The sequence below is a fragment of the Narcine bancroftii genome, chromosome 8, assembly GCF_036971445.1.
Source record: "Narcine bancroftii isolate sNarBan1 chromosome 8, sNarBan1.hap1, whole genome shotgun sequence".
Taxonomy (NCBI): domain Eukaryota; kingdom Metazoa; phylum Chordata; class Chondrichthyes; order Torpediniformes; family Narcinidae; genus Narcine; species Narcine bancroftii.
In genome coordinates this window covers 135,036,751-135,060,923 of record NC_091476.1, presented here as the reverse complement: position 1 = coordinate 135,060,923, position 24,173 = coordinate 135,036,751, and the positions used below count along the sequence as shown (strand labels likewise).

Sequence of the window (24,173 nt, the reverse complement as noted above, 5' to 3'; positions counted from 1 at the left end):
ATTGCACCTATGTAGAAGATGATAAATGTTGATGTTGCAATAACAAGCTCGAGAGGAACCATGCTGAAGACTGGGTGAGCTTTCAACTCCTTGCATGACTGGAATTCAAAGCAAGATTGAAATCAATCAGTGAAAGCCTGGCAATTTCTCTAAAAGCCCCAATTTAGCACCTGTCTGATTATTACCATTCTGTATAAAGATCGTCATCAGAATGTGACCGTCAGTTAATGAGGAAGGGCATAAGTTTTGCATTTCTGCAATTAAACAAGTAGATATAACAATTCCTGGTATTGTAGTTACAGAATAGTAGTTGGTCCAATTTAAACAGGTTATACTTGAGTTACATTGCATTTGGAAGCAGGTTAGGAAGTAACAGTTTCAGTGTTGAAGTGAGCTTTGGATTTAGATTGAACCAATTATTTCTGCTTCGTCTGAGAAAGGAAACCGTCAGTTTCAGAATCAATAAGGAGAACCACAAAGAGGCAGATAATAGGTTAAGGGAAACAAGGATATTTGGTTTTGGATGTAAATTCCTGTATTTTGTATGGTTGCCTGGCTTCTTGACTTACTGGTGTGGGTCATCAATTGTTATGTCTGTGTGCTGCTTGATGATCCATTTGGAGGAAGTAATGGAGCAACCAAGCTCTAGAGGTGTTGAGTGAAACACGAAAGTCTGCAGACGCTGTTAATTTAGTAAAAACACAGAAATGCTGGAGGAACTCAGCCGGTCTTTTCAGTGTCCGAAACAGCAAAGATATATTGCCGATGTTTTGGACATGAGCGAGTTGAGGCTGATGTACGCTGCCTCCTCACTGATCACTTTCATTTATTGGAGAATCAAATTGATATGGTTCTCAAATTCTTTCAAAATTTAACTTCTTGAATTCATTGAAAGGCCATTTCTTCATCAAGTGGTGGCTTAATTTTAACGCAAATGCTGAATCATAATGTATTTCAAATCAGTGGAAAATGCTTCTGAAGGATGTTTTAACTATCCTGGGAGAGAAATAGATTCTGGGGAGATTAACACTCTCGTTTAAGCTAACAATGGATTTCATTTCCCATCCAATAATGTGCAAGTTCATTACCAGAATTGTGGCATAGAATGGGTATAGCTGCAGTTTTAAGTCAGACTGGTTAATGTTAGTCTCTCTAGCATTCTCACTCTGCTACATTCATAAGTCATCCACATGTCCTTTGGGTTTTGGAATTTGTAGAATAACCCCTACCAGTTAAAATTCTGAAAGTCAGGAAGTAGTTATTCAGCTAATTTAATCAGTAGATATAACAGTTCCTAGTGAAACATAACTTTATTGCAGTATAGTAAACTTACCTTTATTCAGCTTGTGGAATCTGTGTTATTCGCCCCCTCTGCCAGCATCAGAAATTGCTGCTACTATGGTGTAGATGCAATGTTGAGGAAGCGTGGATGGCAGTGGATGGCGATGACACCGGAAATGTCGTGAACAGCAGTGGTCAGAGCTGCAAAAATCACAGCTGACCCAAAATATATGGGGATGTAATATGTCAAAGTTCATTTTCCGAGGGTAGATGAATCTGAAACTCGAGGGCAAAGGTTTAAGGTGAAAGGGGAAAGATTTATAAGGGACCTGAGAGGCATTATTTTCATACATGGTACATGGTAGAGTCAAGGGCAATTATAACATTTAAAATATATTTGTATCAGTCGGTATATGGCTAGGAACGGTTCAGAGCAATATGGGCCAAATGCAGGAAAATGGGACTAACAGTGAGATATCTGGTCAGCACAGACAAGTTGGGCAGAAGGGCCTGTTTCCCAATAGTATGAGAGCTAACTGGAAGTGCAGAAATTTGGAGATAAGCTTGTTTTAAGATGGAGAGTAAGAGGGGAGTTGAAATCAGTGTAATGAAGCATTCATTGTTCCCTTTTTGTCAAATAAATTGTCTGCTGAGGTCTGTTTTTTTTAAATTAGGCAAAAATGTGGTGAACAGGTGTAAAGCTCTAGAACAGAAGTCAAAGCCTGCATTATCCTCCAGAGATGTGGTCAGGAATACAATGTGGACCAATGATGGGCAGAATGAGAGGATCCTCAGATCAATAACCCCTTTTTCACTGGCACCTTGTTCCAGGAATTGACAACCAATTTACTGGTTAAGGTCCAGTGGGAAAGCAAATCAATTGGCACACTGGCAGCAAATCACGCAAAATAATGCCATCAGTTGACGCCATCATGTCGATTAACCCAATGAAAAAAAGGATAACTTGCATCACGAGACAAAAATGTTGAAGGTAGACTCTCCTATCTCTGGGGATGACTGTGGTCAGTGTGAAAGCAGGTAGTGTCCTGGTTAAAAGTGGTCCAGTGGGAACAGCAAAAACGGCTTCTTTAACCAGGACACTGAACGGCTAATTAACTGGGATGGCAGTGAAAAAAGGGCTAATGTGTGGCTGGAATTGTTTTCTTTTGGTCACTGGTGACAGCCCCACCACGCCCCACCAGGATGTTTAAGATGATGTCAAGAGGGTGCTGAGAGTGGATGGAAGCGATACCTTTAAGGATAGGGGCTCACACAGAGACCTCTGGTTGCACTTTCTAGAAGGTATTTGATAGGTCTGAATGAGAGTTAGCTGAAACAAAAATTGAGCTGTCATCATGCCATGTTTCCATTGCAGTAGCACGTTTTAAAGACTCCAGGACTCCCAGTGTTTGGCATCCACTTTGGATTTATTTTTACCTCTCATGTAATGCATGAGGAAAGACAGCAGACAACTTGTGCTGAGCTTGATCGTAGAAAACAGCAGTGTGACAATGGCCAGAAAGTCAGTTTCATTGTGATATTGATTGATAGACAAATAATGAGCAGAGTTGAAGCAAAACTATGAAAGAAATAGGTAAGTTAGAAGCAGAGAAGCTGCTTAGGGTCAAAACATTTATTTAAAGTATCTTCACCTCCTATGGATGCTGCAGGACCTGTTGAGTTCTCCAGTATTTCTGTGTTTTTGCTGCAATCACAGCGTCTGAAGATTTTAGTGTTTCTCTTCTAAACACTGGTTACCCTTTACTTCCTATGGATGCTGCATGACCTGCTGGGTTTCTCCAGCACTTTTGTGCATTGCACCTGAATGTGATGTTTGGCGGCATTGACTCTCACCATCCCATGATTAGGCATCTCTTAATCTCTTTGACTAATCCATTTGCAAGTCAAAGGTAAACCAGCAAAGCTTTAAAAGTGAATTGAGCGGAGATTTAAAGGAGGGAAGAACATTGCTGATACAGCAGACATGAGGTACTTTCTTTGTATTAGCTTCCTTGAATGATACAAAGAACCATTTGCAAGTCAAAGGTAATCCAGCAAAGCTTTAAAAGTGAATTGAGCGGAGATTTAAAGGAGGGAAGAACATTGCTGTACAACAGACATCAGGTACTTTCTCTGTATTAGGTTCCTTGGAGGATGTTCCTCCTCTCCTGACGTCTCTTGCCTTTACATAATTTTCTCCTGTGTCAACAAATCTTTGCACCCATTCCTTCAGCAGTCATTTTAAATGCTCTTGTATGCCCTTGTTGGTTTATGTGGCACCTGAGGTATTACATAAATTAAACCCTCAATGTGTCTGACCAGATTTGCATTCAAATTTGTTTGTTTCCTGCCCGTTAAGAGTGCAGATGGAGAATTAGGCAATCGTTGAGTAATCGACTCCCTCTCTTGCAGAAGCTGATCCATCCAATGATTCAGGCCTGGGAACTGGTGCCATTGTTGGGATTTTGATTGTGGTTTTCCTCATCTTGCTGGTGGCTGTGGACGTGACCTGCTATTTCATCAATAAGTGCGGTCTGCTGATGTGTATCGCTGTGAATTTCTGTGGCCAACCGGGCCCTGGAGTGAAGGGCAAAGATATTGAAGAGGGAAAAGCTGCTTTCTCGTAAGTACATAAGAAGTAGGACCAGAAGTGGTCCATTTGGACCGTCGACCCTGCTCCACCATTGAGTAAGACCATGGCTGATCTGGCCAGGGTCTCCATTCCACCTACCTTCTCTGCAGCATCTACAAGGCCACCATTAGGATAAAGCCAGGAATTTCCCTCAATATTATGAGTGTTGATAAAAACACAACTCGGATATCCGGCAACTATGATGGCTGAATCAGTTCTATGCATTCGTTGAATGCCTTTCTGCTTAATAACATCAGGAGGAGGCCAGTCAAGCCTGTTCTGCCATTCAATGAGATCATGGTTAATCTGATGATAGTCTCAGCTCCACCTACCTGCCCTTTCCCCATATCCCTTAATTTTCCTACTATGTAAAATCTATTTAGCTTTGATTTGAATATATCAACTGAGGTGGTCTCCACTGCTTCAATTGGAAGCGAATTCCACAGACTTACCACCCTTTGGGAAAGCAGTCCCCCCTCACCTCTGCCCTAAATCTACTACCCTGAATCTTAAGGCTATGTTCCCTAGTTCTAGTCTCCCTCACCAATGGAAACACCTCTATTTTATCTATGGCTTTCATAATTTTATACGTTTGTATAAGATCGCCTCTCATTCTTCTGAATTCCAGCGAGTACAGACCCAAATGATCCAATCTCTCCACATAGGCTATCCCCCTCATCTCTGGAATCAATCTGGTGAACCTCCCATGCACTGCCTCCAAAGACACTACATCCTTCACCAAGTAAGGAGACAACAACTGCACGCAGTACTCCAGATGCAGCCTCACCAGTACCTTGTCCAGTTGCAGCATAACCTCCTTGCTCCTAAATTCAATCCCTCCATCAATGAAGGCCAAGATTTTTTGATGGCATCCTGCTCCTGCAAACCAACCTTTTGCGATTCATGCATAGGTGCATCAAAGTCCTTCTGGATGGTAGCATGTGCAATCGTTTACACATGTGTGTAAACAAATGTGATTAGAGCTCAGGTGTACAAACTGGTGACCAGGCTGAGAATTTGAAGGTTTAACAAGATCAATCAAAAGCAACTTGAATTGTCTTTATTGTAGCATGTATCAAAATGCAGTGAAAGAGTTTGTTTTACAAGCAGATGAGTTGGCATCTCACACATAGTTGGCATCTTACATCAAGTAAGACATGGAACAAAAGCATGAAAAGGTACAAAGAGACTTCAGTTTGTTCGGAGTAAAAGCAACTTTATTTTAATATTATGAGATTAATTCAGGAGTCTGATAACAGCAGAAAAGAAACTGACCTTGAATCTGGTGGTGGGTGTGTGATCTCACACACAAGTCTTCTTCCTTCGAGGAGGAGGGTGAAGGGAATGTGGCTGACTCAAAAATGCTGACAGACGGAAGCCACAAGATCTCTGCTGAACACATTGTACACGTTGTTCAGCATCTTGGAAACTGCAGAAATTTGAGGAAATTATCCTCAAGAAATTTGACCATTTCTTCACCTCACAGTGCTCTGTGGTTTAGGATGGAATGGGTGAGCTGGCACCTTACAGTGTGGCAGTTTTCATTTCTTCACTTGCACCAACATTTTTTCTTTTGACGTTTTATTCATTTGACTCGGGCCCACTGAGACCCAGCACCCTATTTGATAACAAAGTTCAAAATTATGATTTATTGTCAGTGTACAAACATGACATCACACAACCCTGAGATTCTTTTTCTTGCAGGCCAGGCAGAATTTATACTTTTTATTGCCCTTGAACTACCTGATAATGTGCTCTGTCTAGTTAACAGAGCATCGAGTATTTTTAGCTGTAAGTAAAACACCTTCAACTCTTTTCTCCAATGTGCTGATCGCTGCCAATTGTTTCCTTTTTAGGAAAGATGAGTCGAAGGAGCCCATTGTGGAGGTACGGACTGAGGAAGAACGAACGCCAAATCATGACGGGGGGAGCCAAACTGAGCCAAATGAAACCACTCCACTGACAGAGCCTGAGTGAGTAGTAAATTGCTTGAAAATGGACCAGCTCTGTACTGTATATCCAAGCTTTAATGTTTTGCTTCATGTTTGTGGTTCCATTGTTAATAATTCCTGTATGGCATTGTGTGATTTACTTTATGGTATTCCATCTAAATTGGCTTGTGTTGTTGGATAACCTCTCTCAACCCATTATCATTACATTATCTTAATGTAATGTCATTGAACATACTGGAAGGACAAGCCAAAATGCAGAAATTTGAAAAACTTAGCTGTGAGTCATTGTTCGTCATGAATTTCAGTGAATCACAATTTTTAAACTGTTTAAATGAACCTGCTCCAAACTGATTGCAGTCTGATGTGGCTTTTATTTAATGGGCCTTCAAACATTAATAAAATATATTTGCTAATTAGCCTCCATCGTGCATAAATTTATAATTGGCTACTTACAAGAATACCTGTATCAGTGAGGGAGTAAATTTTACAACATTTACTGAGCTCCATAATTCTCATAGTTCAAAGCCTGAAGCTGAACGTGCTTTACACTTCCGTAACTTGACACTAACAAGAGTATTTCACTCTGGATTTTACTTGGAATGAATTGAAGAGGAATTATGCAACCACTTTCCCTTGTGACCCACTTACCCTTGTGTATATTATATTGTTGATCAGGATTATTGACGCAAACCCCTTTGAGATTTTCTAGTTTTTACCTGTTTATGGTATTGTTGTGGTAGTTTTATTGTAAGACAATTCTATTTCCACATCTACTATGTGATGCCTGTGTTTTGTGTGACGGTTGATATGGTCTGTCTGTGTGCTTTGTTTCTATCTGTCACTATTGCTATATAGTCTTCTATCCATTTTCTACTCCTGTCGTCCTCGCAGGCATGCAGCAGATACCCAGGCCACTGTCGAGGACATGTTGCCTTCTGTCACCACAGTAACCACTAACTCTGACACAATCACTGAAACATTTGCCACAGCTCAAAACAGTCCAACCAGTGAAACGACTACACTCACTTCCAGCGCTGCTGTCCCAGCCTCGGCCAGTCCTGAGCCGTCACCTGCTGCAGCTGCTGCACCACACACGCCCACGGCAGCGGTGGCGTCTCCCACCTCGCCCTCCGTGCCTCAGGCCGAGGCTGCTCCCAAGGTTGCTCCCCTTGTCGATCTCAGCGATGCTCCGGCCTCTGTCTCGGCACCTCCTCCTTCCTCGGCCTCCAGTCCACCGGTCTTGAATGCCAGTTCCAATCAGGCCTCTACCCCTCTACCTGCTGCTGGAACAGTAGAGGAAGCTACGATATCTCCCGCCAACAAGCCCTCTGACCCAGTTCCCAGCCCTGGAAACCTTTCCAGTCCCCCCGCTACAACAGTGCAGCAACAACCCAAGCCGGAAGCTCCAGCGGCTGCCAAGATCCCCGAAACAGAAGCTCCAAAGCAAAGCCCGGTGGAAGCAACAAATAACTCCACCATTGTGAATAAGGAGGCTGCCGCAGACAGCAGCAAAAAACCCTCCAAGGGTGAGGACTTTCCAAATGATGGAGGGACCTTCAAGACCTCAGACATTGATCTTGCAAAGGATGTTTTTGCAGCTCTTGGCAATTCTTCTCTTCCCACTATGGCTGGTGGGAAAGCTACTGACCTTGCTCCTTCCACTACAGACGCCGCTTTACCACCTGCTCCAGAGAAGGAAGAGTATGGTCATTTTTGACACTAATGCTACTTGCTTGTCACTGTCTTTGTTGTGGTGCACTTGTGCTTCCGTGTCCTTTCAACTCCTGCATAAAACCTGGTCACTAACTTTACAAGAAATAACAACATTGAATGGATCCATTCCTAGCAGATTGCATCTTTCTTTCACATGCTTAGGGGAAGTCCCACATCATTTGATGTGTAGTTGTGGCAGATGAGACTAATTCTTTGATAGCTTCCTCCATTGATCAAAGTTATGAAAACGTAACTAAAATGAGCAAGGATCACGCCAATTAAACAACAACATTTTGCACTGTTTCCCTTTTGTTCAACATGAAACTTTCTCCAATTAAATTGCTACATTACATGCAATTTAAAGCATATTTAATTGCATGGGGAGAAGGAATTTGCTGATTTATATCAGCAGTGTTTTAGTTGGTGTTTGACACAATTTTGCAATTTGTGTGCACTGTGTTGGTTTGAGAATAAAGGGACCCAGCTTTTCATTTCAGGAAATCAGCAAATATCTTTCCTGCAATGAAACGGCCTTCCAAAACAATGACCCCTTGCAACAATAGAATATATTTTTTACATGTCATATAAAACTAAGTTAAATTTGCAATCTTTCTCAATCATTTACTTCTCTGAAATGATTTCAATTGGCCTTTCTCACGATTTAGCCCCTTGTCAAGCAACACAGCACATTAAGTTTCAGTGATGACTTTCGGCCCTTCAAATCATTTTGACTTGCTGTAGAAGGACTTGGTTTCTCACAGGAACAAGGCCAGAGAATGAGATGACAGAGCTGGAACACTCGACGGGAGAGCTCTGTTTTTATCTTTTGAGGCAAACAGCTGAAAGGATTTCTCCACCTGAAGCCGCAGCTGGTAAATCAAAGTAGGGAAAATGCATTTCAGATCATTTGTATCTAACAAAAAACACTTGATGCCATATGCCAGACTACTGTAATTTTTTTTCTCCTCAATCTTCCCCAAGGCAATGATGATCTGGTCCAGATTTGTTGAGGCAAAGGTTCTGAGTCTTTCTGGATTCCAGTGGTGCAGTGAAAGCAAAGAGCTTTAAAATCTTGCCCTCTGCCCCACCTGTGAATTATTAGAGTAACACACAAAATGCTGGAGAAACTCAGCAGGTCAGGCAGAATGGATTCCTGGTGAGAGCTTCTCAAGCCAAAATGTCAACTATCTGCTGCCTTCCATGGATGCTGTCTGACCCACTGAGTTCTTCCTGCACTTTGAGTTCCTCCAGTTTTCCAGCAGTAGCTGTCTCTCTTGTTTACTTCCGAGAAGAATTTGTAAACGGTTATTTAAAAAGACAGCAAAAACAATGAAAATTGAAGTAAATAAGTTTTAAAACCATGACATACTTCAAATTTTAAAAAGTTAAGAACATGTTCAAAACTCATAACTAATCAAAAACATTAAACTTGAGAATTTTGTTTTTTACAAATTGAACTGCTCTGCCTCTAAATCCATGGCCCGACTGCCTCTGCTCAAATCAAGAGGGCCTCGGGTCCTGAGCCAGCTTGAATGTGACACAGTTTCTGAGAGGATACATAACCCCAGTATGACTGGGCTCTGACGCTAAATGCAAGCCATTCCCTTTGGAGCCTTTGTCCGGAAGATCCAATCCCGTGCTTTGAGTCTTGACTCTTGGATCTGAGAAAATACTATTTTCTCCAGTTTATTTTCCACACTGACTGCAGAGTGACTCCAGTCAGGTAATTAAATTTGCAGACATGTTCTGCTACTGTGTGGAAACTCCAAAATACAATTTGTCAAGGTAGATTCACCATCAGTGAAGCATACAGCGCAATGCTGTGTCCATGCTCTATGCTCTATTGATGACACTTTCCAAGTTCTAGTATCTCTCAATTTCAAAACGTGTCATCTTCAAAGAAACTTAAGCAACGGTATTCCGAATTACTGTCTTATTAATTCAATAAATCAAACTTCGTAGTTGCAGCTGTAAGTAACTTTAATTAGTTGATAAGGAATAAACATTTTGCATAACTTCACATTGAGATTTTCATAACGATGAGTAGTAATGATAACAATATTCAACTTTAAATGGATATAAAAGAAATAAACAATAAGATGAATTCAAAGAAAAGTATCTCGAGCTCACATCTGTCATGATTCTTCGAAGAATGAGATACAAACTCTCGGTCTGCTCTGATATTACAACATGTGACATCATAGTAACCATGGTAACACTACAAACAACAATTTTCCTAAAGGGATAGGCACAAAATTAACAAAAATCAAAAATACAAGGTTTTAACCTTTATGTGCTCTTCCAAAGTTCATCTACATTGAGTTCAGAGGAGCAAATTTCGGAAGTAGAATACAATCACTACTTTATCGTACATTCAGGACAAATGACCAATTTCTACCGCACAAATGTGATTCTTCACGAGCAGTTCCAGTCAAACACTCAAGAATGTATTTGCCTTTTACTTCTAACCCTGCAGTTGGCAGCTCTGTAAATGCATATGTAAATAAATTTTACCTGTGGGCTTAAAAATCCTTCCTCCACCCATCCCACAAACAAAGCGGCACGTGCTTTGAGAACATTGAAAACGTTCAAGAGACTTGCATTGATGGCCCCTTTTCATGAGTTCAAGATACTGTACAGCATCTTGTAGTCAACGAATTTCATTTGAACTGTAGAAGCTGTGGCAATGTAGAAAGCTTGAGAAGTTGATCTCCCAAAAGTAACAATGATTTAATTAATTTAGTAATTCTGGCAGAGTTCATCGAGTTTTACAGGAAAGAAACAAACTCAACTACTCCATGTCAACAGTTATCTACCCAAGATCGACCCTTTTCATTATGTTCTGTATCCCTCTGCACCTTTCCTAATGATGAATCTGCCCAAATACCTTTTTAACATTGTCATTGTTCCCACTTTCTCCACTTCCTTCGGCAACTTAATTCACATACCGACCACCTTCTGTGTGAAAAAATTTCTCTGGCCCCTGTGAAATCTTTCCTCTCTCATTTTAATTCTGTCTTCTCAGTTTAGACTCCACTACACTGAGGAAAGGTTATCTGTTCCCCTCTTGAAGTTATAAATCTCTGTAAGGTCACCTATAGGCTCCAGGGTGAAGAGTCCCAGCCCATCCAGCTCTCTTTAAAACTGCCAGAAATTCTTCCCACCTACTCCTTTCCAAAGAGTGCCACAGGATATATTACATTGACTGAAAAACAGGATCACAATGGCACCTTCTTCAATGTGACGCTTGTTCAATGTTGCAGTGGGAACAGCAGGTTGGGTTGTAAACTACAGTCTCTCAAGCAGGACTTTCTGCAGAGAATAGTCTCACATTTGTCTGTCAGTATGGAGAATATGCCACTGGCTCTCTGCTCCCTTCCTCCACCTGACTGCTCCATTCCATAGTTCCGTAGCCAGGGATAAGGAGTTTGCAGCCTTACAGCACGCACCAGCATCACCATCACCGGATGCAAACCAGTGTCAAAACTAATCACTAACGTCAGGAGCTGCAGCTTTCACATCAGTTTGATTTATTCTCCCGTCCCGGTCTGAATTTAGAGATACAACACGGTAATAGATCCTTCCAGCCCATGAGCATGCGCTGCCCAAATAACTCACTAGCCCCATACATCTTTGAAACCCGGGATGAAACCGGAACGCCATGCAGACACAGGAGAACCGTACAAACTCCTTACGGACAGCAGTGGATTCGAACCTGGGTCACTGCCACTGTTATAGTGATGGGTGTTAACCACCACACTCCCCATGCTGCCCCATTTTCATTTCAAAATTATTTCAGATATCCTTCTTCATAAACCATTGAAATTAATTTGTCTTTTTAAAAATCCAGTAAAAATTAATCTGGTTATTTCTGTCAGATTTATAAGGAGGAATCTATTGCTGACTGATTGTACAGTCAGCTCCATTGATGTTGAATGTGTGGTGATTGGTACAACCAAAGGTTAATTCTTATCAACAATTAACTACAGTGACCAAACCCAGATATCTACTCCTTTGTTCTTCAATTGATTGCAGCACTGGCTGATTTTGAAAATCCTGATTCAATGCTGGAGATTCTAGGCACAAGCACTCCTGTAAACCTGTCAATGAACATCTCTCTGGCGGCCCTCTTCACAGCCCCCACTTCCTCAGGGGCCGCTGTCTTTGTGTCGGAATAATGACCAAGTTTCATGCATGAGTTTCCTATTCATTGTGCATGTGTTTTGTACAGAGATATCTGCTTTAGGGGAGTTTCAGAATTTTTTTTTAAAAGTGGTCTGTGTTGTTTTCCATTTGCTTCTGGCCAGTTACTGCAATGATCTTGCATCTTTCAGAACCTCACATCCACCGTGCAAGGACTTCGCAGTAAATTAATTCTGCAAAGTGGGAACAAATACATCCTAAGGTTCAATGAGCACTCACAGACACTGCAATGCAGTAACCCTAAAACTTTGCATTAATTCCCTGGTTTCTTGGTGCTTCATTTTGGGTAGGACTGGAAGAAGGACGAGACATCCAGTTGTTGTTCACCCTTGTCATTAGTGATCGGTGTTTGTCCACTGCTAGATTTCACTGCAGGCAGAAGTTTATCCAAGGTGCCTCTTCACTTTAGTTCCAGCCAGTTTGGACCTGCAGGTGTCCAATGTCAGAATAGCTCAGGTCTGCGTAAAGGTCACCTGTCCTCCTCCAGTTGGAGCCTGTATCTGCTACTATTATCTTTTAAATGAATCAGACCTGAAGAACAGAAAAATGAAGGCAGCACGGAGTGAGCGGACACCACAGAGTTCTCTGCACTTACATTCAGGGCTTTGACAGAAGAAGTGGGAGGAAAGATGCCTTCACCTGCGAACAGCCAGAAGATTCCCAGCTGTAAGCTGAGAAGGAATTGAGTCCCACTGATACGGATCTCTGGGACTATGCTCTGAAGACCAATGTACCTGTCATAAGAAGTTTAGTGACCATGAGAGTCAAGATTAGTGAACACATCTAATACTGCAACTCATCGACTGTATCTCTAGCTTTAGGCTTCTCCACAGTCCGAATACTCAGTAACAGTCAGTCAAGCTGAATTTCTGTCTGCTAAACCACTCAGGGCAGGTACAAAGCTCACAAGCCTCTGCAGGTTGTTAGTTAATCAGACATGAAAACATGTTACCTCCAGCATCAGTGACTCTCTCTTACAGAACTAGAAGCTGCAGGAGAAGGGACAAATCCTGCTTACAATTCCTAGTCCCACATAGAGTGGAGTGCTGACCATTATTGGACTGACCATAACTGATGCTCAGGCCAGTGGTGAAAGATAATGGAATTCTTGCCCTCCATCAATTGGGCTCCCTGGCTTCTGTGGGAGATTCACTCCAAACTCCCCTTCCCTCCCCCACCCCTCCATCCTTTAGAACCTGTATTCTATGGAAGGTTCACTCCAAAGACCCCACCCCCATACCCCTCCATTTATTGGAACCCCTGTCTTCTGTGGGAGGTGCACCTCACCCCACCCTTTCTGCTCAGATAGCCCAAGAAATTCACCCTGAGGTTGAACAAACCATTTCTGGATTCTTCAGTCATAATGACCAGCTCAGATCCCTAAAAACTGAATGTGGAGTACGGCTGCTGGAGATGACCGAGGACAATGATGCAGGAGGGAGTTGAACAGGTTCTGCTGTGGACACTCTGATGAGACAAGAAGCTAACAAAGGCAGATGTGTCCGTGCATTGAGATGCTCGGGGAGCTGGGAATCCCCCCCCCCCCCGGAAGCTTCAATGGAATGTCAAGGAGCAAAAGGGAATCTGATGCAGGGTTGGGCAAGACATGGGACCCCTGCAGTGCCAGTGTGTTTCCTGTGCACAGGTGGTCACTATGCAGGGTCTGATGATCCACGCGGCCATTTCTACTGCAGCACCTGGTATAAGAACGGAAGAAGAAGACCAAGCCACTGCATGTGTGGAGCCCCGAATGGGAGCTATAGACGCCTTTGTTGCAAATAGACCGCTGCTATCTTCTCAGGAAGGCTTACCAGGTTGGAAATAATAATCTTTGTCCAATTGTAGTCTAAGAAAAATGCAATGAACTAACAAGATTCAACTAGTGTCCTGATGGACTGACCAGTCTCTTCATGTGAACTCTGAGTTCATAGCCGTCCAGAAAATATCTTGCCAGGTTTACTTAGCGTTGTCCTGGGGGCCCTGACTGATAGCAGCTCTTTCAGCATGAACCGGCTCTGCACGACAGTTCCTTGTCCCCCATCCCGATGACTCCACTGGTGCCTATCCAGTCATTAGTGAAGGCACCTTGTGCAGAGTCACAATGATCCAAGAATGTGGGTAGGCCTTCCACACTGAGATCTGCTTAAGACTTCCCTTCATCTCGTCCAAGGAGAGACCGGATTTGCCCAACTGTGCTGCAGAAAGACTCTGGGAACATTCAGATAATCGGCCATGTGGAAGATGAACACGAACTGGAAGTGCGAGGCGGCATGTCCAACTCTGAACCAAGTGATCTCAATTGGAAACGTTGTTCAAAATGTTTACTTTGTGGACAATTTGTTTGAAGGTCATTTTCAGGGAAAATGAGTTATGGGATCGTTAGCAATTGGAACGTAGGTCACATCTCGTACCGTAGCACAAGGGAAATTCAACTCTCAGGCTGGGGGCAGCAATCCGAGCTGGCCATTCCAGCCACTTGCGTCCCTGCTCCTCAATTAGCTGCCGTGAAGCTGGTGGCATGGGCATGGGCTTGTGGGGGAAGCGAAGCAGTGCAATGTGAAGCCTCCTCTGAGCGGCCCCCAGCTGCCCAACTCCTCCAGAACAGCCCCGATGGGAGTCACAGATATCAATGATGCAAACAAAAGTGGACCTCTGCTGTCTTTACGGAACAACTCAGCAGGTTGGGAGTGGTTACCTTTGTCTAATTATATTCTGTGAAAATGTAATGAACTGGCAATATTCAGCTAGTTTCAAGTTTGTTTTCCAGTAATCTGGAATTCAGAATTCCCCTCTCCCTGGGTCACAGTGAAACGATGGTAAAACAGCCCAATATTTTGATTGCATTAACTGGCAGGTGCTTCATTTATTTTATTATCTGCCATCTGTGCAGTTTCCATAGCCACGATTTCTTCCAGTCTCTCTTGTGCTGCTTTCATCTGTTAAGCATGCTTATGCTTCAGTTTATCTTTTGGGAGAGAATGCTCGGGTGCCTTATTCTTTGGAATCCGTTCTGTATATTTGGTGAAACCGTTCAGCATAAATGCATGCAAAGTGACAAATGTTGAAAATGTGACCTAATTCTTCCCTAATTAGGGGATCAACCTTGTTCAGACCCAAAGGAATTTTGAAGATCCACAGAAAGTAGTGAGTCATGGTGATATCTTTCTGGTTGCACGTATTGTTAGTTTGCATTGATGAAGGAAAGAAGTTGCAAATTGATGACAAGGAAAGGTTTCCACAATTTTCCCATCAAAGTTTAGTTTCATGTACCAATGGTCGTCACCCCAGTGGAATATATGCTGCAAGATACCCCTGCTGGGTGCTTTCTCTTGGTGCCATTTCCTGGTTATTCATGATCTTAATCACTTTTTTGCTTCACAGGAAGGTCCCCTTAGAGGAGAAGCCCAAGCAAGAAGGATCAGAAGTAAAGACGGTTCCAAATGAAGCCACACAAACAAATGAGAACGAAAGCAAAGCATGATCAAAACAAATCAGAAACCACTTCCTCTTTGGTGTCTTCTTTTATTATTTTTGAACATGTTTTCCTGTTTGTAGACTTCAGCTCAGAAGAGGATCAATTGTGGCACACTTGCTTTTTGTAAAATTCTTTCATTAAGGGGTTGACCATGCGACTAAAATTGGTAAAGAAAATTACCTGGGTACTTTAATTGTAGTTATCATTTTTCACTGCGCTTAGTAAGGATTGTGATTTGTAGATAACGTGTGAGTCCTTCAGTTAGAAAACCACTGAGAAACGCCTTCAGTTTATTCCTACGTTATAGATTCTCAAGTTAAACCAAGTTTTCGGTACATACATGGAAAAACAGCCACAAATGATTTTTATCCTTTTTTTTTCAAAGTTAAGAATACTGATTAAAACACAGCTTTATAAATTACTGTTGTAAGGCTAGAAATGTGATTGCTTCACTGTTCAGACAATACATTATGTGCACAAAGCATTGCTATCTTAACCTATGTTTATATTTTTTTTATTTGCAAGTTTTGATCCTGAGTTAGCTTTTGACTAAACAGAAGGTTTGTAAATTTGCATATGTGAAGTATATTTCAATTTGCAGTATTCAATTTTATGAAAGGAATATTAATTTTTGCCAACTTTTATTTTCAGTGTTTATTGGTTTAAGACTGCAAACCATAATTGTTTAACCTTTACCTGTTCTAATTGTATGTAAATGTACAGGCTTTGTATTTGTTTTTTTTTACAAAGCCTGTTCAAAATGACGATAGTTTAGCTTGCTTTTGTCATTATATTTTTATTGAATGGAAGTGTTGACGTAACCTTCCCGTTACCTTTTTGTTAGAAATACATTGCTTATCTGATCTGCTGTCAGAATTAAAGTCCTGAATTATGCCATCTGGTTTCACATCATATTAAGACCAGTTTATGCCATTAAAGTCTGATATACATTTATGTTAATTGTTCTTGCTTGTTTCTGCTGCAAAACATTCTTGCAGCTGTGAAAGGCATTATGTAGCTCATTTCTGTTTTGGAAGCATTGCTTCAACTTTAAATGCAAGCTTGTGCACTGTGAATGCGTGAATATTATAGTGTGTTTTTGTCATTAGTATTTCAAAGAAACTCAACATAGCTTGGTTGTGAAAGGTGTAGCAGGTAGTTCTGAAGATTGTGTGGGATAATGCCGTCACTGGGTGGGTAAATTTAAACAGAAATAAGGTGAGGCAACTCTGTTTGGGCATGAATTCCATGTGTTATAACTTTTATTGCCTGTAATGTTTAAAAATGGTTAGACTGGGAGCATTCCCCATTAGCACAATCCAATGGGGTATTAATCTTTTATGTCCTTTAATTTTGTGTGCAGTCTCAGTCCAGTAATGAACGCATTGCAAATTTGTAAGTTCAAACTGTGAAATACTGGTCTTGTCATTTGCTTCAAGTGTTTGCATATATTCAATTTTAGGGATGACATTGGGGGCACCTACTAAACCAGGCATTTGATCACCAAGGTTGGCCTCTGTTCAGATGTGACAAGGCTGCAACAGATAATTTTTGGACTTTGTTTACTACTCCAGCAACACAGCAAAAATAATGCCATTTTTATTCCAATCCTGCCTTAAATCAAGCCCTTCCCAATATCATTATTGAGCGACATTTAACTTGTCACTTGCTTTAATATTTGTGCTGGCATTGTCATGGGACCAAGTTTACACAGATAATTGCAAGCATGCAATGATCTCGTAGCAAAAGGAATAAATGTTGTCTGAACTGTATCAATGAACAAATTTCAAATGTAATTCTTAAGGCAGATGATTTTCTCCTGTGTTGCTTCTAGTTTTAAAAAAAATGCATTTCAAAGGAACCCCTTTATTGCTTTGCCTGAAGATGGGAGGTGCACTAGTTAAGGCTCTCCACCTGTGACTTTCTCCCGCAGAAAATCACCAGCTGGCGAGTGCAGAAGAGGAGAAGCTCTGCCCTTGTGCCCTGAGCAGATAATAACCTCGAACTGATAAACTCAAAAGCTGCACCTCCTCTGTAGATCACAAGCAGGACTAAAGTCTTGAGCCTCCTCTGTCACCCCTAACCAGAATACTCTGCACTTAGCACCCTCTCTCCTATTGCAGAACTTTTTATTGAGTGGGGATTAAACCACTTTTCCACTATCACTGGTGTAAATACTGACTACTAACCAAGATTTTTGACTTTGCATTATGTCAGATACTTGTGTTCAATAAAAATTACAAAATATGATGAATTGCTGTGTCCTTGTTTTAGACTAGCTTTCCCCATCAGCCAAGGGAATTGGTAGCTGTGACTGAAGATAGGTTGGCTCAGGTCGGGCATTTGGGAAATCAATCTTGGGAATGACTCCTCATAGGTGCAACCATTGTGGTCCCAGCTAACCTATCTCAGTGGAAAAGACATCACAAATCACAATGTTTAATATACAGAGATGTTAAAGTATTTTCCTTTTTTTTTGTATAATTCAAGGAATGTGGTCTTCATAGGTTGAGCCAGCATTTAATCGCCCAACCCTACTTGCCTTCAAGAAGGTGGCAGTGAGCTGTGTTCTTGGACCACTGCAGATCTTGAAGTGTGGGTGTACTCTCAACGCTGTTAGGGAATTCCAGGATGTTAACCCAGCGACAATGAAGGAACTATTAGGACATGCGGTTCAGAGGACCTCTTACAGGCAGTGATGTTCCTGTACTTTTGCTCCACTTTTTGCTGGCAGAAGGGGTGGACTTGGGAGGTGCTGACTAAGGAGTCTCGGTGAGTTGCTGCTCTGCATCCTAGAGATGATACCAACCACTGCAAGAGCAACTATCTCCCCGTCAGTATACGGGGACACAATTTAAAGGAGAACTTCTAAAATGTTAGTCGTTATTTTTATTTTTGCACCATCGTATTATTTAAGCAGTGGAGACTGGTGCAGAATCCGGTAAACTGGCTGAAAGAGGAACAGACAAGGAGGCAAGGAGCAATGTCAACTGCAGTTGGCCTTGAGTTTGATTCATTGTCACATGTACCAAGATGCAGTGAAAATTCTTGTTTTGCGTGTTCTGCAGGCATCGCAAAGCATTCGCCACACTCTACCGTCATTTTGGATTTTGGAAAAATTCATAATATTCAAAATTTTGACCATCCTGTCTCAACGTCAAGAGGGAAAGGACATCCATAAACAACAATGGAAGGCACAGAGTTGGGATTTTAATCCCCGATGGTGTTTCTTGAATTCAATATAGTCCTGGGGGAGTAAAATGATAGGTGGCTGCCAACACGCACACACCTTTCTACTGTGACGGCACTATTGCCTGGAAAGTGCTCCCAGGATGTAAGGGTGACGGATTCAAATTCCAGGGCATATACAAAATAGTTATGTCACAGGCCTATCTCAGAAACCTGACCATAGATGGCTATTGTTCTGGTCCTTCATTTTCCTTGGGATTCCATGTTAAATTGAAGTCTGCTCCCTTGAGTGGACAGAAATAGCCCTCTCTCTGCCTAAACAAGAGCCTGGAGATCTTCAGGTGCAAAAGTACAATGCTGGAGAAACTCAGCAGGTCAAACAGTATGCTTAGTATTAGCAAAGATCTGAACCCTTCATCAAGGTATGGACAAAATCTGGCCAGGTGCCTGAACAAAATGGTGGGGGAGGAGGGGCAGAGGGAGGAGCACAGTCCCATAGGCAAGAGGTAATCAATGGATGAGGGAAGGGGGTGGAGAACAGGAGGAATGGAGAATGGGGAGTGGGCTTGCAGAAAACAGAAGTCAACAATAATGCCATCTGGCTGCAAAGTGCTAAGAGAAAATTAGATGCTGCTCCTCCAATTTACTAAGATCTCCAGGTGTTGAGGTCAATGTCTATCCTTGAACATCGCTACATCTGATCATCATACTCCCATTCTGTGCCTGAGATCTCGTATGCACATTGGATGTTGCATTTCCTTTATTATAATTGTGACTAGATGTCTGAAAGATGCTCATGAGTTTGGGATGCCCTGGGGATGTGAACAGTGCTATAGAGATACAAGCCTTTCAGTTTGGTGCTCTTCAGAACAATTCAGAGTGCTTCACTTGTAACAAGCCTTGCAAGCAGCTGGATGTTGGAGCAGTGCCCAGACAGATTGCAATGTACTGAAACGAGTCACTCATCAACCCCCTTTTTGAAGTATTTGCTCAATGCTGATCTTGGCCAAATGCATGGAGAACTCATTTTTCCATTAACTTTGCTCTGGAACACCTCAGTGTTCCATCCTGACCAATATTCACACGTTGACAGAGCAGTACGCTTCCTAGTCTGTATTGAAAGGCAAACAAAGATTGTGTGTTCCAATCCTGGAGTGGAGTTGAATCCAGAACTTAATACAAATAGAGGTTGCTGAGCCATATAATCTCTAAGCTCAGCCTCGTTATCAGGGTCATTGAAATTACAACCCACAAAACTCATCTACAGGTTTCACTTCGGTCCCAATTTGCTACCAGAACATTTTCAAGTATTCTGTACTCTGCTCTTCTCCAGAATTGGCTTGCAGCACACACATCCACAATGATTGAAGCTGTCTTCATTTGAAGGAATAAATGTATTTGTCTACCTAGCAATTGGTTGTTGGGAAAATAAATGTTTTCCTCTAAGCTAAAACCTTGGAAAATGTCACTTTGGGTTACAAGTGCAAACAATGAGAGGCTGGAAGGACTCAGCAAGTCTCAAAGCATTTATAGAGAGATTCAGACAGTCAACATTTCTGACTGAGTCCCTTTTATGATCCAAAACGTAACCCGTCCATTACTCTCTATGGATGCTGCCAGCCCTGCTGAATGCTTCCAGCTTCTCATTGGTTGCACGAGATTTCAGCGTCTGCAGTTTTTATGTTTGTTTTTGGAATACTGTCAGGAAAGACAGGACTTAAAAAAGTAGTTTCAGCTGTTTCTAAAGCTCATACTGACCATGTACAGAGAGTTCCTTTTGAGGATGTCTGACCCAATGACTCAAGGCATGGCTATTATGATGCTGTTTTACTCTAACTGGAAGTGAGGCTTGTGACTGGAGATTCCCGTGTGTAGGGCAAGCTACTGCCGAGCCTCATTTTAATCATGTCCCTTGGTAAGCATTCTTTCCTCTCCGTCCCATTGGCACACACTGATCCTGGGGCCTGCCGAAGGAGAGATTTTGGAATTCATGCCACTGTGTCAGTGGACAGGTACGTTGTTTACAGGAAGGATATTGTGTGGTGTCCATGACAGGAAGGTACACCAGACCCTGAACAAGTGACCAAAAAGAGGATTAACAAAGGAACCCCATGGCAGTAATATCTTCAGGTTCCGTTTGGACATTATGACAGTGGTCTCTACCTTCTCCAAGCTGCACACAGCCGTAAGCAAGTGAACAAGAACAAACAGGTATTGATATGAAGTAACAAAGTTCTGATTTTGCAATCTTTATAGAGAGGCTGTAAGTTGCCACCAGAAGCTGATGAGCTTGAAGGAAATGGCAGAGAATCCAAAAATAGATTTCCTCATTGTGTGGTGTCTGGCCGGAATACCATTTCCTTCCACAGGTGCTCTCTGACCAACTGTTTTTCTGGCATTTTCAACTTTTATTTTCAGATGTCTGGCAGCTGCAGTTTTTTTAAAATTTCACATCATGTGCAATATCAGCTCTTGACGTGTATTGGGCGGGGGGTGGGGTGGAGAGGTTCTGGAAGGAATGTGACTTCTTGACATTTGCATTTCATAACCTGGAATCTATTAAGCTAATTAGGAAGACTGAGTCCCTCACTATGACTTCAGATCTGCTGCCTTCAAATGTGAAGGAAGAAGATTCTATAATAAGTTTCATGTCAATTGGATGGCTGTGGATAAGGATTATTGGGTGCCAAGATTCCATCCAGGTGTAATGGATCAAATGGACTCTTTCTTTTTTTGAAGTGGCCTGATGGTTGTATAGAACCTTGAGAATTTTCCAGACGATCTACCAGTGACATTGTCAAACCATTTTTGCCTCGATGCAGGCAAGAGTAAGGTGGAGTATATTTCCACTGTCCGAACTCCACACTGTGTGCATCTGGGAAAGTAGAAGTGGCACTCTTTACTGTGTTGTTCTTTGCAATATGAAAGGATTAACCTGAGGTTATTGATGGCTTCTTGAGGTCATTTAAATGTTTTGACCACTGAACTCATGTTAATGAGGGGGAAAAGCTTTTTGAAGGCAGAGCAGCAATTTATTTTTTCCACAGTAAAATGTCAGTGGTTCCATTTACAATATACCAATGATGGAACTACAATAGACAACATTCATTCTCATAGCTGGATGATTTCTTCCTTATTTTGGAAATGCTCCAGTCTCTTCAAACCAGCTTCAGACACTTGTTTCAAACACATTCTTAAAGAGTGTTCTGGATGCCTGATTCTGTCCTCTGAAAAGATTTCTCACAGCGGATCAAAGATTCTAGCTCAATATTCAGCTTGACCAGTCAGCAAGAACAAGCACAGTTACTGTTCTTCAACAAGAAATTCTACAAATGCTGGGATTGAGTGCAATGCATCAAAGCGCTGGATAAATGCATCAGGTCATACTCCATACAGGGGATGCATGGCACTTCCCTACTGATGACCTGCTGCATTTCTCCAGCCGGTCACTTCTGGGCACTTTTGGACATTGCACAGTTAATATTCTAGTTTGCAAGAATAATTAGAAACAGTGACTGTGGGTGAAATTTTAGATTTGGATCTCTCTGAGATCTCTCTGAGTTCTGGAGGTAGAAGTTTCATCATATTTAAAGGTTATCTCAATGTGGGCTTGAGGGACCAGTGCTGGATGGTGGGACCAGCACCACGGTGGACATAATGATTTCCACAGGGTCACCACTTTCCTTTAATCCTACTATTCTTAATTTTACAATTTTAGGCTTACTTTTTTTTTAAACCTATTTATTATTTACCTTGTTAAAAAAAATATTTCCTTGATCTTTTTTTGCTGGTTGCTTGAGGCTGCCGGTTGATTGAATTCCGGATACCATGGGATTTACTGTATATAGATTTCACTCTACTCATCTCTTGGAGTTTTTGAAGGTGCACAGGGAGAAAATATAGTATACTTGCTTCATTAAAGTCCATGCAGACAATGTCTACCACCCTGCTATCATTGATCATCTTGGTCACCATTTGAAATAAAATCAAATTGTGGAACACAGTTTCCCATGCATGATGCCACGTATCTCCCTTTTCAAAACAAGTTTTGGGCAAGTGTATCTCCAATCCATGTGAAGCAGAAATTCAGGCACCACTTGATGAGTTTGTATCCAGAGCTGGTTTGAAGAAAGGGCCAGAACCTAAAGCCATTCTGCTCCTTTCTCCCTGAGCACAGATATTTGTGTTGACCCACCCGTTGACCAATTTGCAATATTTTCTATTTTCAGCTTGTAAGATCTAATATGCATGGTGCTTGATTAAATAATTGTTATGGCAGGCATATTGTCTTATTAACATGATTACACTAAGGATAATTAAAAGATGTGGAGCCTGCGGTGCTGTGATAGTAATTCACTGATGACCTGTTAAATGGATGATTAATGTGTATAATTTTGCGACAATTCCAATTCTGACTGATCCTGGTCAATGTGACCACTATGCTGGAGAATCAAGTTCCACTCATCACTCTCAAAAGGTGTTCCTGGTTCCCCCTCTGTAAATCTATCTCCCTCCGTCCAATCCATTTTTTTTCTCTTGCCTCTCTCTCCCTTTGTCACCTGCCAATGAACTGCCTCTGACTCCCAACTCCACCCCTCACCATCCCCATCTGTCTATCATCCTTCATCCCTCCCTGGTTCACCAAACCCTCCTCGCCCCTGTCTTGCCCCTTCCACCCCGTCCCTATTATACTGACTCTCTCCCATCTGCATTCTCAGTTTTGATGAAGGGTTTGACAATTAATGCTTAATTCATGTTTGAATTGTTCACCCAATCCTTTGTGCTTTATTTTGTTTAATAGCCCCTAAAGTGATCATTCATCAAAGGTTGCTGAAATAGAGTAAACCAACAGGTTTCAATTTATCTGTTCTGCTCATTATGTCCTCAGAAGGCTTTTGTATTTCCACATGACAGGAGGAAGACATTCAACCCATCCTCAGACAAATCCTATTCTCTGACCGATTTTTAATCCATTCTTTTCACACTCCCTCAACTGAGAAAGATGATCAGAATTGCGCTTGTTTTCCATATGTGGCCTCATTCAGATGCTGTACAATCCACTAAAACTTCCTTAATCTTGTATTCAAGTCCCATTGCAAAACGAAGGCTCCCCCACCCCCCACCCCCAAATCACTTGCAGAACTGATATCGACCCTCAGTGTCTGTGCACAAGAATGCTGAAGTCTTTGAATATTGGCATTACTTGGTTTCTCATACACTTTTCTAATACGTACATCAAAGTATGCGATCAATCAGTGAAATGCCAGAAGACCAGAGGGTGGCAAATGTTTGACCTTTATTTCTGAAAAGCTGCAAACACTCTCCAGGGAACTACATGCTGAACATCATTGGTTGATCAGTTACCAGAATGGGTACTGAAACACTGAATCTGTGTGCATTGGGAAAAGGAAGCTCTGCATTGGGTTAGTCTGCGTGGCATCGTGCATGGGAAACTGTGTTCCACAATTTGATTTTATTTCAAATGGTGACCAAGATGATCAATGATAGCAGGGTGGTAGACATTGTCTGCATGGACTTTAATGAAGCAAGTATACTATATTTTCTCCCTGTGCACCTTCAAAAACTCCAAGAGATGAGTAGAGTGAAATCTATATACAGTAAATCCCATGGTATCCGGAATTCAATCAACCGGCAGCCTCAAGCAACCAGCAAAAAAAGATCAAGGAAATATTTTTTTTAACAAGGTAAATAATAAATAGGTTTAAAA

At 41.8% G+C, this 24,173-nt stretch overlaps 1 protein-coding gene across 7 annotated transcripts in view; it reads left to right on the top strand.

Annotated features, from left to right (window-relative positions):
* Positions 1-17,510, top strand: part of ncam1a (neural cell adhesion molecule 1a) — a 443,331-nt gene extending 425,821 nt beyond the window's left edge. For 6 of the 7 annotated variants that reach the window (XM_069894928.1, XM_069894927.1, XM_069894935.1 and 3 more), the window contains 3 exons: positions 3,694-3,904; positions 5,770-5,886; positions 15,163-17,510. In XM_069894928.1, coding sequence (XP_069751029.1) covers positions 3,694-3,904; positions 5,770-5,886; positions 15,163-15,262 — 428 coding nt within the window. In that variant the 3' untranslated portion in view covers positions 15,263-17,510. Of the gene's footprint in view, positions 1-3,693; positions 3,905-5,769; positions 5,887-6,756; positions 7,567-15,162 lie in introns of all 7 variants that reach the window. The other variant, XM_069894934.1, reaches the window with a different exon arrangement.
* The last annotated feature ends 6,663 nt before the right edge of the window (positions 17,511-24,173 follow it).